Below are 14,969 nucleotides of genomic sequence, written 5' to 3'. Positions count from 1 at the left end.
AGTATCCTTGATATTAATTTCTCATTTAAATGCTTTCTTCTCTGCAGCTGCCCTCTTTGTTTTTTCAGTCTTTTAACTTTATTGAACTAAAGAGCCTCTTGATGAAAGTGAAAGAGGAGAGTGAGAAAGTTGGCTTAAAGCTCAATATTCAGAAAACTAAGATCATGGCATCTGGTCCCATCACTTCATGGGAAATAGATGGGGAAACAGTGGTAACAGTGGCAGGCTTTATTTTTGGGGGCTCCAAAATCACTGCAGATGGTGATTGCAGCCATGAAATTAAAAGACGCTTACTCCTTGGAAGGAAAGTTATGACCAACCTAGATAGCACATTAAAAAGCAGAGAAATTACTTTGCCCACAAAAGTCTGTTTAGTCGAGGCTATGGTTTTTCCAGTAGTCATGTATGGATGTGAGAGTTAGACTGTGAAGAAAGCTGAGTGCTGAAGAATTGATGCTTTTGAACTGTGGTGTTGGAGAAGACTCTTGAGAGTCCCTTGGACTGCAAGGAGATCCAACCAGTTTATCCTAAAGGAGATCAGTCCTGAGTGTTCATTGGAAGAACTGATGTTGAAACTGAAACTCCAATACTTTGACCACCTGATGCAAAGAACTGACTCATTGGAAAAGACCCTGATGCTCGGAAGGATTGAAGGCGGGAGGAGAAGGGGATGACAGAGGATGAGATGGTTGGATGGCATCACCAACTCAATGGACATGAGTTTTGGGTAAACTCCGGGAGTTGGTGATGGACAGGGAGGCCTGGCATGCTGCAGTCCACGGGGCTTCAAAGAGTAGGACATGACTGAGTGACTGAACTAAACTGAACTGAACTGAGTTTTATTGAGGTTTTCAATGGCTAAATCAAAGATCTGTCTTGGTAAATGTCACATTGCACTTGAAAATATGTGGGTTATTTTCAAATATTTTTTGATATTGCTTTCTAACATAATTCCACAGTGATAAGAGAACAGACTATCATTTCACTATCTTTAGGCCATACATTTTTTGCATCTTGTTTTATATCCCTGGATATGTTCCTGGGTCTCCTGGTTTATAGGCTACAGGAAGTTGAATAGAATATGTATGTGTGAAAATTGTATAAATGTTATTTATGTTGAATTGGTTCATAGTGCTTTTCAGATCTACTATATCCTTCTACTTTTCTGTCTATTCATTCTATTAATTTTTGAGAGATTGATATTGAAACACCAATAAAAATCTTGATTTATCTACTTGAAAATAATTGTAATATATAGTGGAACTATATGTACCTTTGTTCTGCTGTTTCCAAGTCTACTGTAAATGTGTTATCATATTTTCCTAACAAAAAAAAAACAAAAAAGAAAGAATAAAAAAAGGTATCTATGAAAACAAAAGAACATAAAAGGAAAATAGTTTGGCACTTAATGAAAGACTTAAATATACTCCTACTATAAGATTCACCCATTCAAATTTTAGGTATTTACCTAAGAGAAAGAAAAGTGTATGCCCACAGAAAAAAATGGCATATGGATGTTCAGAGCTTCGTTATCTGTTAATATTCAAAACCTGCAAACAAACCAAATAACTCAAATGGGCATCAATACCAATATCTCAAACTGTGTTATATCTGTATAATGGAACACCATCCACCAATAAAAAAGGAACTAAACATGGATGAGTCTCAAAACAATTACACTGAGTGAAAGAAGCCAGAAAAGAATATATACTATAAAGCTCCAAAAAATACAAACTGCTCTGTAGTGGCAGTAAACAAATCAGTGGCTGTCATGAGTCAAAGAAGGTTAGAGAGGTTGGGATGGAGGGATTACAAAACGCATGTGAAAATATTTGGGACTGACTGGTTGACAGATTTGATTATGGTGATGGTTTCATAAGTGTATATATATGCCCAAACTTTTCCAATTGTATACTTTAGTATGTGCAGTTATTGTAAGTCAAAAAAGTGTTAAGAAAAAGAAAGTCAAACAAAAGAAGCATGTTTACAGCACCCCAGGTGGCCAATCTTGAAGTACGGCAAAAATTGCCAATGAAAAAGACATTTTAATGATATTATGCAAATATAATGAAAAAGTGAACTGAGTATCAACTAACTGCATTGTAGGTAGGAAGCTTTCTTTTTCTTAACTTCAGCAAAGTCTGATAATGGACATTGTGAGTTTCTATGGATGATATTGATGTAACATACCCTGTAGTAGAAGAGATGTCTAAGTACTACAATGCTTAGTGCTTCCTTCATTTTTCATATTGCCAAACACATAATTTTTTTATTAAACTAATGAGTGGATATATTTAGGCAATGAATATTTATTGTTTGCTTTGTTTTCCTCAGTCTCTTATTTACTTTTATGTGGTAATTCTAAACCTTCCTTATATGGAAGCATCCTTATGAATGGTATAAAAGGTTAGTAAAAAATGTAATGAGACTTTTTTAGTTTCTTTAAATAAATTTTTAATTTTAGAATAGTTTTAGACTTATAGAAAATTTGCAAAGGAAGTACAGTATCCATGTACCTGCACATAGTATACTCCAGTATCATCATCTGATATTTCTATAGTGCACGTGTCACAACTAATTAATATACACTATGTTATTTTTAACTAGACTCCAAATTTTATTCAGATTTCCTTAATTTTTACTTATTATCCCTTTTTTCTGTTCCAGGATATCACATTGCATCTAATCATCATGACTCCTTAAGATTCTCTTGACTTTGACAATTTTTCAATTGTTCTTAGTTTTGATGAACTTGACAGTTTTGAGGAATATCTGTCACATACTTGGTAGAAGGGCCCTCAGTTTGGGTATGTCTGATGTGTCTAGTTTTTGGGGGCAAGGTATTCAGCTTATACTGATCCCACTTCTCTCATTCAAACTTGGAGATCCTAGGACTTAACAACAGTGCCTTAAAAGAGAATGTTAATAATGCTGTTAAGTGGATATGATTTAGAACTATCACCACAAAGGTGAAAACACCCAGACACCCAGGCTTCTGCTCTGTATTGCTCCCATTTATTCAATTACTTGTCCATGAGGTTACAAATGTTATTTCCTAAAAGCAACAGAGCTCAAACCTTATTGATAAAGCTATGTTATCAATTAGTTCAATGATTTTCCCACTATTAAATATTTCTTAAACAAATTAATGTGTATGAAATTTAATTAAAAATATGAAAGGGCACATATAACACCTCATGTTCAAAGGAGAATGTGGGGAGAGAGAATGTTGTAAAAATCAAACAGTTTGGAGATTGCAACTAGAAGAGGTCTGAGTCGTGTGCAGCCTCTTGAGACAGTCAGAATCACAAGGGTTCCTTATGCAGGTTTGTTTAGTCCTTCTCTTCTTCAAAGAGGGACTCAGGCACTTTTACACACATATATTCTTGTATTTCTTCATATATTAGGCATTACACATGGTGTGGGTGTACTTATTCTGAGAAAGTTCATACCGTTGTCAGACACCTGGAAACTGACACTAAGAGATAAGCATTTCTGCACTGATGTTCCCCCGACAAGAATGGCTTGAGCTTACACATTGGTATCATCTTTACTCTGCCAGAATCCTGATCTAAACTATAGACATTTGATGAAAGTATATATTGTGTTGGGGCTTGCCAGGTGGCACAGTGGTAAAGAATCCACCTGCCAATGCAGGAGACTTGAGTTCCATCCCTGGAACGGGAAGATCCCCTGGAATAGGAAATGGCAACCTGCTCTAGTACTCTTGCCTAGGAAATCCCATGGACAGAGGATCCTGGCAGGCTACATTTCATAGGGCTGCAAAGAGTCAGACATGACTGAGCACAAGTACATATATTATGTTACAATTAATTTATGATATCATGAATTAGAATCTGAGTATTTCAAACAAATTACAGAAATACATAATACTTTAAAAGGGAAGAACTGCTCCAAAGGCCTATAAAATGGAGCCTGCTAGCATCAAGGTATGCAGTTAAGGTACCATAAAGTACACTGTGTGTGTATGTTCAGTTGCTCAGGGTATCTGACTGTTTGTGACCCCATGGACTGCAGCCTTCAGGCTCCTCTGTCCAAGGGATTTTCTAGGCAAGAATACTGGAGTAGGATGCCATTTCCTACTCTAGAGGATCTTCCTGACCCAGGGATCAAGCCTGAGTCTCTTGAGTCTTCTGTATTGGCAGGCAACTCTTTACCACTGTGCCACCTGGGAAGCCCATAAAGTACAACTTCACTACAGGAATACAATTTCACTACATCATAAGTGTGACCTAAAACTCATTCATTTCAGACTTAAAACAGAGAAGAGATTTTGGAAGCCAAGGCCTCTTAGAAAACTGATCAAAGAAGTGTGAGCTGATGCTTTGCTTTAAGCAGTAATTACTATAAAGATAGGGCTTCCCTTATGGCTAAGCTGGTAAAGAATCCACCTGTAATGTGGGAGACCTGGGTTTGATCCCTGGACTGGGAAGACCCCCTGGAGAAGGGAAAGGCTACCCACTCCAGTATTCTAGCCTGGAGAATTCCATGGACTTGTATAATCCATGGGGTCATAAAGAGTTGGACACAACTGAGCAACTTTCACTTCACTGTAAAGATAAGGAAGGTAGTGCAATTCATTCCACGCTTTTTTCAGATGCTCAAGTGTAGTGGATTTTCAATATGTCATTGTTGCTATTATTCCTTCTAGAAAGTACAAATTTGAATGAATTTCCTGGCATTTCCTCTGCTCCTTCACAGTTTGTACAATGCTGAAAGACAAACCATTAGGTATTTGACCAAAGATAGGTCAACGGAAAGATTTCTACTTGACACTTTGCTGGCATTTTCAGATTACTTCACAATTTCATGCAGAACCATAAATCATCAGGTAATTAGCTTGGATTTTGAAAGACAGCATGCTTTAAAACATCCCTCTCAGAATTGCTAGGGCAGAGATAAGGGCCTGAGGAGCTCAGCTAGCTTCTCACCATTGGCAGCCATAGCCCTTGAACAAGAGTGGGCAGCAGGAAAAGAAGGGAGACCAATAAAAAGCTGTGAGCATTTGAGAGGGCCTGCATTTGACTGCTGGGTCAATTAACAGGGGTAATAGACTCTCTGGAGAAGCCTGTAAACACAGAGTTCTAGTGTCTAACAGAAAGCATGATGTAAGAAAGCTATGGAACCACAAGTTCTCACTGACTGCCTCCTAGAAGATTGCCTCAGGTGGACTTGGGGCCCACTGATGACATATGCTCCATGATCCAGGCCTGTGGTCTTCAAACTCTTTTTCTTTAAGATGAAAAATCCTTTCATCAAATGAAAGCACACATAGAAACTTTATATGTTTAAATAAACCATACAGATTAATGAGTAACTCCTCTGTATGAACTGTTGACCTTAGCCCTACCCGCTCATTCTACCCCACCTCCCCGCCTTCTTCCACACCTCAAGAGGTTTCTGGAAAACTCTAGTACTTCAAAAATAAAGTCTGACAAACCTGTCACTACTCTTTTGAAAATTTCCATCTTTTTTAGCTACCAAATTTTAACTCATCTGCTATAAGAAGCTCTATATGTGGGCTTCCCTCATAGCTCGTAGTTAGTAAAAGAGGTAAAGAATTTGCCTGCAATGCAGGAGACCTGGGTTCAATCCCTTTGTTGGGAAGATCCCCTGGAGGAGGAAATGGCAACCCACTCCAGTATTCTTGCCCAGAGAAGCCCATGGTCAGAGCCTGACAGGCTACAGTCCATGGGGTCACAAGAGTCGCACACGACTTAGTGACTATATGTATGTATGTATGTATCATAGTTATATGGGAAACACAGGATTTTGGAAGTCTTAACTACCTCATTATGATGTTGAGAGCCCATTGGCTTGGTGTTCTTCTGGGTCAATACTAGTTCCACAGCTGAACAAGAATTTACTGCCCCATCTCATCACCTGTCCAAGAATGCTTTCTCTTTTGTAAAATGTGGTGACGAAAAGAAAAATATTAAGGACTTAGAAGCTATATTTAATAAGGGACTCACCTCCTTCCCAATCTCTTTCTTTCAACTTGCATGAGAATATGTATGTATGCTTAGGTTAAGACCCTTTAGAAAGGAAAACACATTGAAAATCTAAACTCTGCTGAGTTGAAGCCATGTGGACTACCAAGTTAGTAAACTGGAACAGGACTCTATAGTACAAAATTTTCTTTTTATATCCTGGAATCTCTTCATTATCATTTCTAAATAACTTAACAAACAATTTGGCAATTGAAGATAATAAAATTATTTATAATCATTTAATACTGTTTTCCTTCTCTTAACTTTATTAACAAGCTAACATTTGTGGATAAACTTACAACAAAAACTAAATGAAGAAGTAAACAGTGAATAAGAAGAGAAAATATTACAATAGTTAGCTCATCTTTCTTCTAAGAGGAAATAAAGTCTAACCTAGCTCAGAGCACTGACCCAAAAATGATACATTAAAAATGTCTTATTTGCAATAAGCTGTAGACAGAGAATAGTTGCCAACATCCATTGGATCATAGAAAAAGCAGAAAAACTCCAGAAAAATATTTTCTTCATTGACTACCCTAAAGCCTTTGACTGTGTGGATCACAACAAGCTGTGGAAATTTTTCAAGAGATGGGAATACCAGACCACTTTACCTGCCTCCTGACAAACCTGTATGCAGGTCAAGAAGCAACAGTTAGAACTGGACATGGAAAAACAAACTGGTTCCAAATTGCTGTATGCTGTCACCCTGCTTATTTAACTTATATGCAGAGTACATCATTCTGAATGCCAAGCTGGATGAAGCACAAGCTGGAATCAAGATTGCCAGGAGAAATATCAATAACCTCAGGTATGTAGATAACACTGCCCTTATGGCAAAAAGTGAAGAGGAACTAAAGAGCCTCTTGATGAAGGTGAAAGAGGAGAGTGAAAAAACTGGCTTAAAACTTGACATTCAAAAAACTAAGATCATGGCATCTAGTCCCATCATTTCATGGCAAATAGACAGGAAACAACATAAACAGTGACAGACTTAAATTAATTTTCTTGGGCTCCAAAATCACTGCAGACAGTGACTGCAGCCACAAAATTAAAAGACGCTTGCTCCTTGGAAGAAAAGCAATGACAAATCTAGGCAGTGTATTAAAGAACAGAGATATTACTTTGCCAACAAAGGTCCATCTAGTCAAAGCTATGGTTTTTCCAGTAGTCATGTACAGATATGAGAGTTGGACCATAAAGAAAGCTGAGCACTGAAGAATTGATGCTTTTGAACTGTGGTGTTGGAGAAGACTCTTGAGAGTCCCTTAGACTGCAAGGAGATCAAACCAGTCAGTCTGAAAAGAAATCAATCCTGAATATTTATTGGAAGGACTGATGCTGGTGCTGAAACTCCAATCCTTTGGCCACCTGATGTGAAGAGCTGACTCATTAGAAAAGACTCTAATGCTGGGAAAGATTGAAGGCAGGAGGAGAAGGGGACAACAGAGGATGAGATGGTTGGATGGCATCACCGACTCAATGGACATGAGTTTGAGTAAGCTCCGGGAATGTGTTGCAGTCCATGGGGTCACAGAGTGAGTGACTCTGTGTCCATGGACACAACTGAGTGACTGAACTGAACTGAACCATGGTGGTTACATGGATGAGCTGGAGGGCTGACTCTCTGGGTCCAGGTTCACTGCTTCCTAGTTATTACTTAACCTCCCTGTGCTTCAGTTTACACATCTGTGAAACAGGAGAATAAATGTACAACTTTCATTGGGTTCTTGTAAGGATTAGTTTTTCTTATTCATCTGTTCCATTATTACACCTAAAATAATGACTTATGAATGGCTTCAGAGGGTCTATGAACCCCTCAATATTACACATAAATCTTAGTGTACAAGTGAATTTGCAGATTTTGGGGAAGATTTACAGTGGTTTATTTTTCCCTTTCTTAGTCAGATTGTCAATGGGCCCCTGATCTTTCAAATGGGGAGAAACACTATTCTGAAAGGAGTTAGTGGCCTATAACTTAACACCAAGTCTTATGCATGTGAGCTTGATTAAGCAAGCTTGTAAAATGTCCCATGATGCTTTGGGATGAGGTATTATCTGTGTTACCTTTGTTCTCCTAATTAAATTCCAGCCAAGGAATTTCCCTTGTAGAAATTCCCTTTCTGTTCCCAACTATTAACAAATAAGTTTTAAAAACGGGGAGGGCAGAAAGAAAACGATCTAAAGTATTTCCAATTCCACATGTAAAGAGAAAGATATTTAACACAGGCACACCAAAACATATGTGTCTGTGTGTGTGTGTATGTATGTGTGTGCATCTATGTGTGTAATATAATTAACCTCACTTCTTGGGGCTTGATTTAATAAAGTAGTCCACAGCTTAATACAATATACCAACTTACTTATTAATTCTCCAAGTAGTATAAATATAATGTAAGGGACTTCAGAGGAAGACCAACAGAATGCATCATATTAGAAACAAAAATGATGTTAAAGAAAAGCCCATGGCTGTTGCAACAAAGTAGCTCAGTCTCTTCAAAGAATAAAGCTGTGATGGAAACCCATCTTTCATAATCAGCAAAGGGCCTTTTTAAAGGTTCTCCACTGATGTGGTATAGCTGAATCTCCCTAAATAATTAGTCCTTAGATTTGCATACAACTTTTAACATTTCAAAGAGCTTTCATAGGCTTAATCCTAAAATCAACATGGGCTTTCTCTGCTTCTCCAGGGGCTTGCAGGTGTTCACTGCCATGCCTCCTCATAGTAGGACAGCTTGGAAGCCTGTAGCAGAGTAAAACTCCTAGGCTGTGATATAGATCTTTATCCACTGATCCTAAATCCTCCTCTTGAACAAGATTAGTGAAGCAAAACTAGATGGCAGCAAGTCTACACTAAAAATATCCAGAAAAGAGCACTTCAGGCCTTGAAACTCTTCTGTATCACGGTCATCCAAACACTAGTCAACAAATATTTATTGACTAATGAATGCCAGGCATTGTTCTATTGCTGAGTATGCTGCAGTTAAGCAATCAATGCCTTTGATAATAGACAGCAAATGTTTTAGTAGAAGAGAGTAGATATTTTAGTAGGGGAAGAGAGAAAATAAACAAATATGTGTATAATATATTAGCTGATGTAAAGGGCTATGGTGTGTTTAAGGGGTAGCCAATGTGGGACAGAGTGGTTCGGTTCCAGAAAGAGCTTGGTGCCCAACTCCATAGAACCTTATAGCTTCTGTAAGGAATTTGGTTTTTACTTAGAGTGAGAAGTAAGATAAGGAGCCATTGAAGGGTTTGAAGCAGAAGGGCAACACGATCAAATTTACATTTTAGTAATATTGTCTGTGTGCTGTGCTGAGAACAGACTGAAGTGAGCAGTATGCGAGATATTATGTTATGTGTTAGTCACCCAGTCGTGTGCAACTCTTTGTGACCCCATTGACTGTAGCCTGCCAGGCTCCTTTGTTCATGCGATTCTCCAGGCAAGAGTACTTGAGTGAGTTGCCGTTTCCTTCTCCAGAAGGTCTTCCCAACGCAGGGATTGAACCTGGGTCTCCTGCATTGCAGGCAGATTCTTTACCATCTGAGCCACCAAGGAAGCCCGTGGGAGATAGCTATTGTAATAATCCAAGTAAGGACAAGAGTGATATTTCCCTCATGCCCCTTTTCAGTCCAAATCCACCCTCTTCTCCCAGTAAACTATTGATTTGATTTTTTTTATCACTGTAGATTAGTTTTGCTGGTTCTATAGCTTCATACAAAAGGAAGACAATGGGGTAATGGAGAGGAGGAGTTGGGAGGATTGGGAGGCTATCTGAAGGCTGGGTATGGAAGGGGGTAGACGCTGCATTCACCAGTGAGAAAGAATACATTTTATTGTTCCCTCTTTGTTGGCTAGTGGTTTACATGATATTTTGAGCTATAAAAATCTGTTAACTGCTGTGGATTAGGCTGTATCATGCCACAGGGTTCTAGAATTTATAGACAGATGTCTGAGCAGAAATGAGACCTGTTGGATGCCCTACCCTCTTTAGGTGGGGACCTCTTTAAAGCTTGGTTCCACAATCACCATCTGTGTAGTGGGTGTACAGAACTCTCACAGCGCTGGAGTGTTCATAGCTTTGCCTGTATTTTAACTCTTCCTTTCGTGTGTGTGTGTGTGTGTGTGTTAAATCACTGCAGTTGTGTCCAACTCAGTGCGACTCTGTGGACTGCAGCCTGCTAGGCCCCTCTGTCCAAGGAATTCTCCAGGCAAGAATACTAGAGTGGGTTGTCATGCCTTCCTCCAGGGGATCTTCCCAACCCAGGGATTGAACCTAGGTCTCCTGCATCTTCCACATCACAGGCAGATTCTTTACCACTGAGCCAATAGGGAAGCTCCAACTCTCCTATCCACCACACGTCAATTAAATACTGAAGCATACATATTTAACGAGCTGCACCACTTGTCACCCCATAGTAACCATTTACCCTCACCTCACAAAAGATCAGCAAAGTCTATTTAAAGTAATTTCACACCTATATATCTCTATAACGCTGATTTAATTATACCCTTTAAAAACTGGAAAAGAATAACAGTAACTGAATTTTAAAAATTTATACTTGGAATAATCATTTACAAGCATTTTGTATTTTTATATTTTCACTTATGATATAGATTTCATTTCAGGCAGTAGAAAACAATTTTGATTAGTTTATCATGACTCTAAGCAACTATTTACAGTAAGTTCCCCCTGCAAGTTGTGAACTTTCAAAGATGTTTCTCATGTCCACTCACATAAATTAGTTCACATGTCTGGTATACATCATCACTTGTGTGCATTCTCTACAAGTGGTTGTGCTTTGGTGTACTTTACTTACAATACTATATAGAGTACAGTATCTTTATTTCAAGCCAATGATGTCACGAAGCAAGTGTAAAAGCAGAGGCGATATAGCTGGTACTGTACCATACTTTTCAAGATACTGTACTGTAAGATTAAAAATGTTTTATTTTTTGTGTTTGTTTGTTTGTAATGGATTTGTTGTGTGAAAAGTATTATAAACCTATTAACAGTACAGCACTATATAGCCAATTGTATTAGCTGGGTACCCAGGCTATCTTCATTGGATTTACGAACAAACTGGACTTAAAAAAAATGCACTCTCAGAATGAAACCTGTTCATATGTAGGGGGCTTACTGTTTTTTCAAAAGTCTGAACAAATTTTGATTGCCTGATGTGATTAACATATTGAATGAAAAGGCAATGGGCACAACATTTAACTGTAAACAATTTCAGAGCCTAGTATAATATTTTAAAAAATCTTATATATATGTTGATTATATTTCAATAAAACTAGAAAAATTATGTAATTTTAAACAGTTAAATCTAATCATTTTTTAGTACATTCAAGCCTTAAGTAACTAAACATCACCATTAGTATACACAATTTGAGTGTATTTTATAAATAGAGCCCTGTCTTAGTTATTAAGTGTTAAGAAATGAATAGAATATGAGTCATGCCTTTGAGGAAATTATCATTTCTTCACCAAAATGAACCAAATTGGCAAAGTGTCTATAATGAACATGGATTTTCATATTATTTATTTTATGAAAATAAGAAATATGAGCAACTTTTGGTACTCTTATCATGTGAGATGGAAACAAGGTAAAAATTTATAAATTTGTAAAACTCTGATTTGCAAATTGATAATAGTAAGTAATAGATTTTTCAATAATCAGTTGGGACTCTGGTTGCCAGTATCCATTTCTAGTCATGCAAACTCAGTATTTAAAAAGAAAAGTCTGTAATTTTCTTAGAAAAACCCAATCCATTTTTAGAGAAGCACAAAGTAAAAAGTGCCATTAAGCCTTCTAAAGGGTTTGAAGGCCATGATTTCAAAGAGGGTTTGGCTATTGGAAAAAGTATTCTATGGTTTTTCATGTCACCACCACTAACTACCTTCCCAGATGCAGTGCATTTTGGTAAAAGGCCAATTCTGCATTGTGGCCATGAAGTATATTCAGCAGCTTGTAGTGAGTAGGGTGCTTCCCTGTTGACGCAGCAATAAAGAATCCGCCAGCAATGCATGAGCCGCGGGAGATGTGGGTTCAGTCCCTGGGCTGGGAAGGTCCCCTGGAGGAGGGCATAACAACTCACTCCAGTATTCATGCCTGGAGAATCCCACGGACAGAGGAACCTGGCAGGCTATAGTCCCTAGGGTCTCAAAGACTCGCACATGACTGAAGCGACTTAGCACGCATCCACACAGTGAGTAGGAAGGCAGAATGAGGGCCTTAGGGCTGTTGAAGGAGGATGGTTCAAGGTCAAGGCAAACCACTCGGTATGCTTCTCCACTTGGAAGTGAAACTAAGTTAAAATGAGTACTCTGGGATTATCCTAGAGAGGAAAAAATGGTCAGAAGAGAACCCCATAGCAGTATATGGAAGAGATAAGGGTGGATGTGATTATAATTGTGGTAGGAGTATGGAGTTACCCTGGGGAAGTGGAAAGTGCAGACCTGTTGGAATGGGATGCAGACCTGTATATATGGGATGATTGCTTGGTTATGAGCCTCATATATATTTTTAACACCAAGCATAGCATCTTCTTTTCTCCTCCATATCACTTCCTATAAACATTACAGAAATTTTTACAAGGATGAACACTCTGCATTCATAACTTAAGGAGGGCTCTGAAATGAATAAATAATCCACTATGGAGCCATACTTCGTTGTACTTAAAAATAATGCTGAACCAGGAATATTAAAATAATGAATCTGCTTACTTACCTTCACCAGTGCAGCTTGAACTACTGATTCGCTTTCTGTATCTAAGGCAGACGTAGCCTCATCTAAGATCAGAATCTTCGGGTTTCGAACTAAAGCTCGAGCAATTGCAATTCTCTGTTTCTGTCCTCCACTCATTTGAGTTCCTTTTTCCCCTACCAAGGTATTAAATTTCTAATGAAAATTAGGAAAGAAAACAGAAACAGAAGGCAGCATGGTCAGATGATTAGAACAGGAAATGGCAGTCACAGTTGTGGATTTTTTTCTCATTTATTTATTTATTGAACTTTTTATTTTGCATTGGGGTATAGCCGATTAACAATGTTGTTAACAGTTTCAGGCAAAAAGCAAAGGGACTCAGCCATATATATATATGTGAATTCATTCTCCCCCAGATAGTTGTGTTTTAATGCCAGATTAGTCACTGCTGCAGTCTGGATAGTATTTGATCTATGATTTGTTCTTTGTAAAAATAAATAACTATTTTAAAAAGAATCTATTGAGAAGACCAAAGGAAAATTTGGCTAGGACTAAAAAAATGAGGACATAGCATAATCTAGGATTTTAAGGAAGATTAACAATAATTTGAACCAATTTTCAAAGTTTTAAAGACACTTTTATAATGCACTGTAGTACACATAATTTATTATTTAACATGTTTATTAGTAATTTAATGTATTACCCAAAATTTCCTTTATATTCTGAAAAATAGTATGAAAAAGATTACTGCAAAAACAAACTTCTTCCTCAAAATGTTTTTTCAATCTTGGGAGAATTTTTGGGCCTTCTTTTACTTTTTTTTGATATCTATATCTTCAACAAAGTATATATTGTTAGATATTTGAAGTTGGAGTAATTTCTAGAATTAATGAAGCATAATTAGTAATATTCTATTGTGCTAAGTCCCTGATACAAACTTCATTTCTTCAAGGACTTATTTTCAAATACTATTTCTAAACTTTTAATTTCTAGAGTTTGACCTTTACATTAAAAATGTGCATGCCAAGTCGCTTCATTCATGTCCAACTTTTTGCGACCCTATGGGCAATAGCCTGCCAGGCTCCTCTGTACATGGGATTCTCCAGGCAAGAATACTGGAATGGGTTGTAATGCCCTCCTCCAGGGGATCTTCCCGACCTAGGGATAACCTGCATTAGCAGGGGGGTTCTTTACCACTAGCACCATCTGGGAAGCTCCACATTAAAAAAAAAAAGTATATATATATACACACACACCTTATTGATGAATAATTTTTCATAATAAAATGCACCTGTTTTAAAAGAATAGTTGTATGAGTTTTGAAAAATGCATGTATCCATGTTATTACCACCCAAATAAAAACAGAAAATTTCCATCATCCTAGAAAGGTTCCAAATGACCCTTTCCAGTCAAAACCCACACCTTGTCTCAGATACCATTGATTTGATATTTATCACTATAAATTAATTTTGCTAGTTCTGCAATTTCATATAAATAGAATCACAGAGTGTGCAGTTATTTTTGAAGTTAGATGGCTTAAGTTTCATTTGGTCTAAGATTCATGGTAAATTATATGTGTATATAGTATGAGGTAAGGGCCACATTTCTTTTTTTTTAACACCTGGATATCCAATTTTTCCAGCACCATTTGTTGAAAAGACTTTCCTCTCTCCCACTGACTCACACTGGCCTTGTCAAAAATCAATTCAGTAGATATATGTGGGTCTATTTCTAGACTCTGTGTTGTGTTCCACTGACTTACACGTCCATTGTTACGTCAATGCCTGTGTATGCTCAGTTGTCTGACCCTTTGCGACCCCATGGACTGTATCTTGCCAGGCTCTTCTGTCCTTGGAAATTTCCAGTCAAGAATACTGGAGTGGGTTGTCATTTTCTACTCCAGGGGTCTTTCCAACCCAGGGATGAAACCCGCATCTCCTATGCGTCTTGCGTTACCATTGTGCCACCTGGGAAACCTGCTGTTAGGTAATTTTCACTGTCTTAATTGCTGTCTTAAAATTAACTATTGTAGGTCTTCCAGGTTTGTTGCTCTTTTTCCAAAATTGTTTTGACGATTATTGGTCCTGGTGGCTCAGACGGTAAGGCGTAAGCGTCTGCCTGCAATGTGGGAGACGGGGGTTCGATTCCTGGGTCGGGAAGTTCCCCCGGAGAAGGAAATGGCAATCCACTCCAGCACTCTTGCCTGGAAAATCCCATGGACGGAGGAGCCTGATAGGCTACAGTCCATGG

General features: G+C 38.0%; 1 protein-coding gene across 1 annotated transcript in view; it reads right to left on the bottom strand.

The window, feature by feature from the left end:
- ABCB5 (ATP binding cassette subfamily B member 5) overlaps positions 1–14,969 on the bottom strand; it is a 114,531-nt gene that overhangs the window by 68,240 nt on the left and 31,322 nt on the right. Inside the window, exon 13 of the mRNA XM_040260634.1 lies at positions 12,744–12,914. Within this exon, the coding sequence (XP_040116568.1) occupies positions 12,744–12,914 (171 nt within the window). The remainder of the gene's footprint in view (positions 1–12,743; positions 12,915–14,969) is intronic.

This window comes from Oryx dammah, unplaced genomic scaffold (genome assembly GCF_014754425.2).
Source record: "Oryx dammah isolate SB20612 unplaced genomic scaffold, SCBI_Odam_1.1 HiC_scaffold_18, whole genome shotgun sequence".
Taxonomy (NCBI): domain Eukaryota; kingdom Metazoa; phylum Chordata; class Mammalia; order Artiodactyla; family Bovidae; genus Oryx; species Oryx dammah.
The sequence above is the reverse complement of the archived record's forward strand: the minus strand, read 5'-3'. Positions and strand labels throughout refer to the sequence as shown.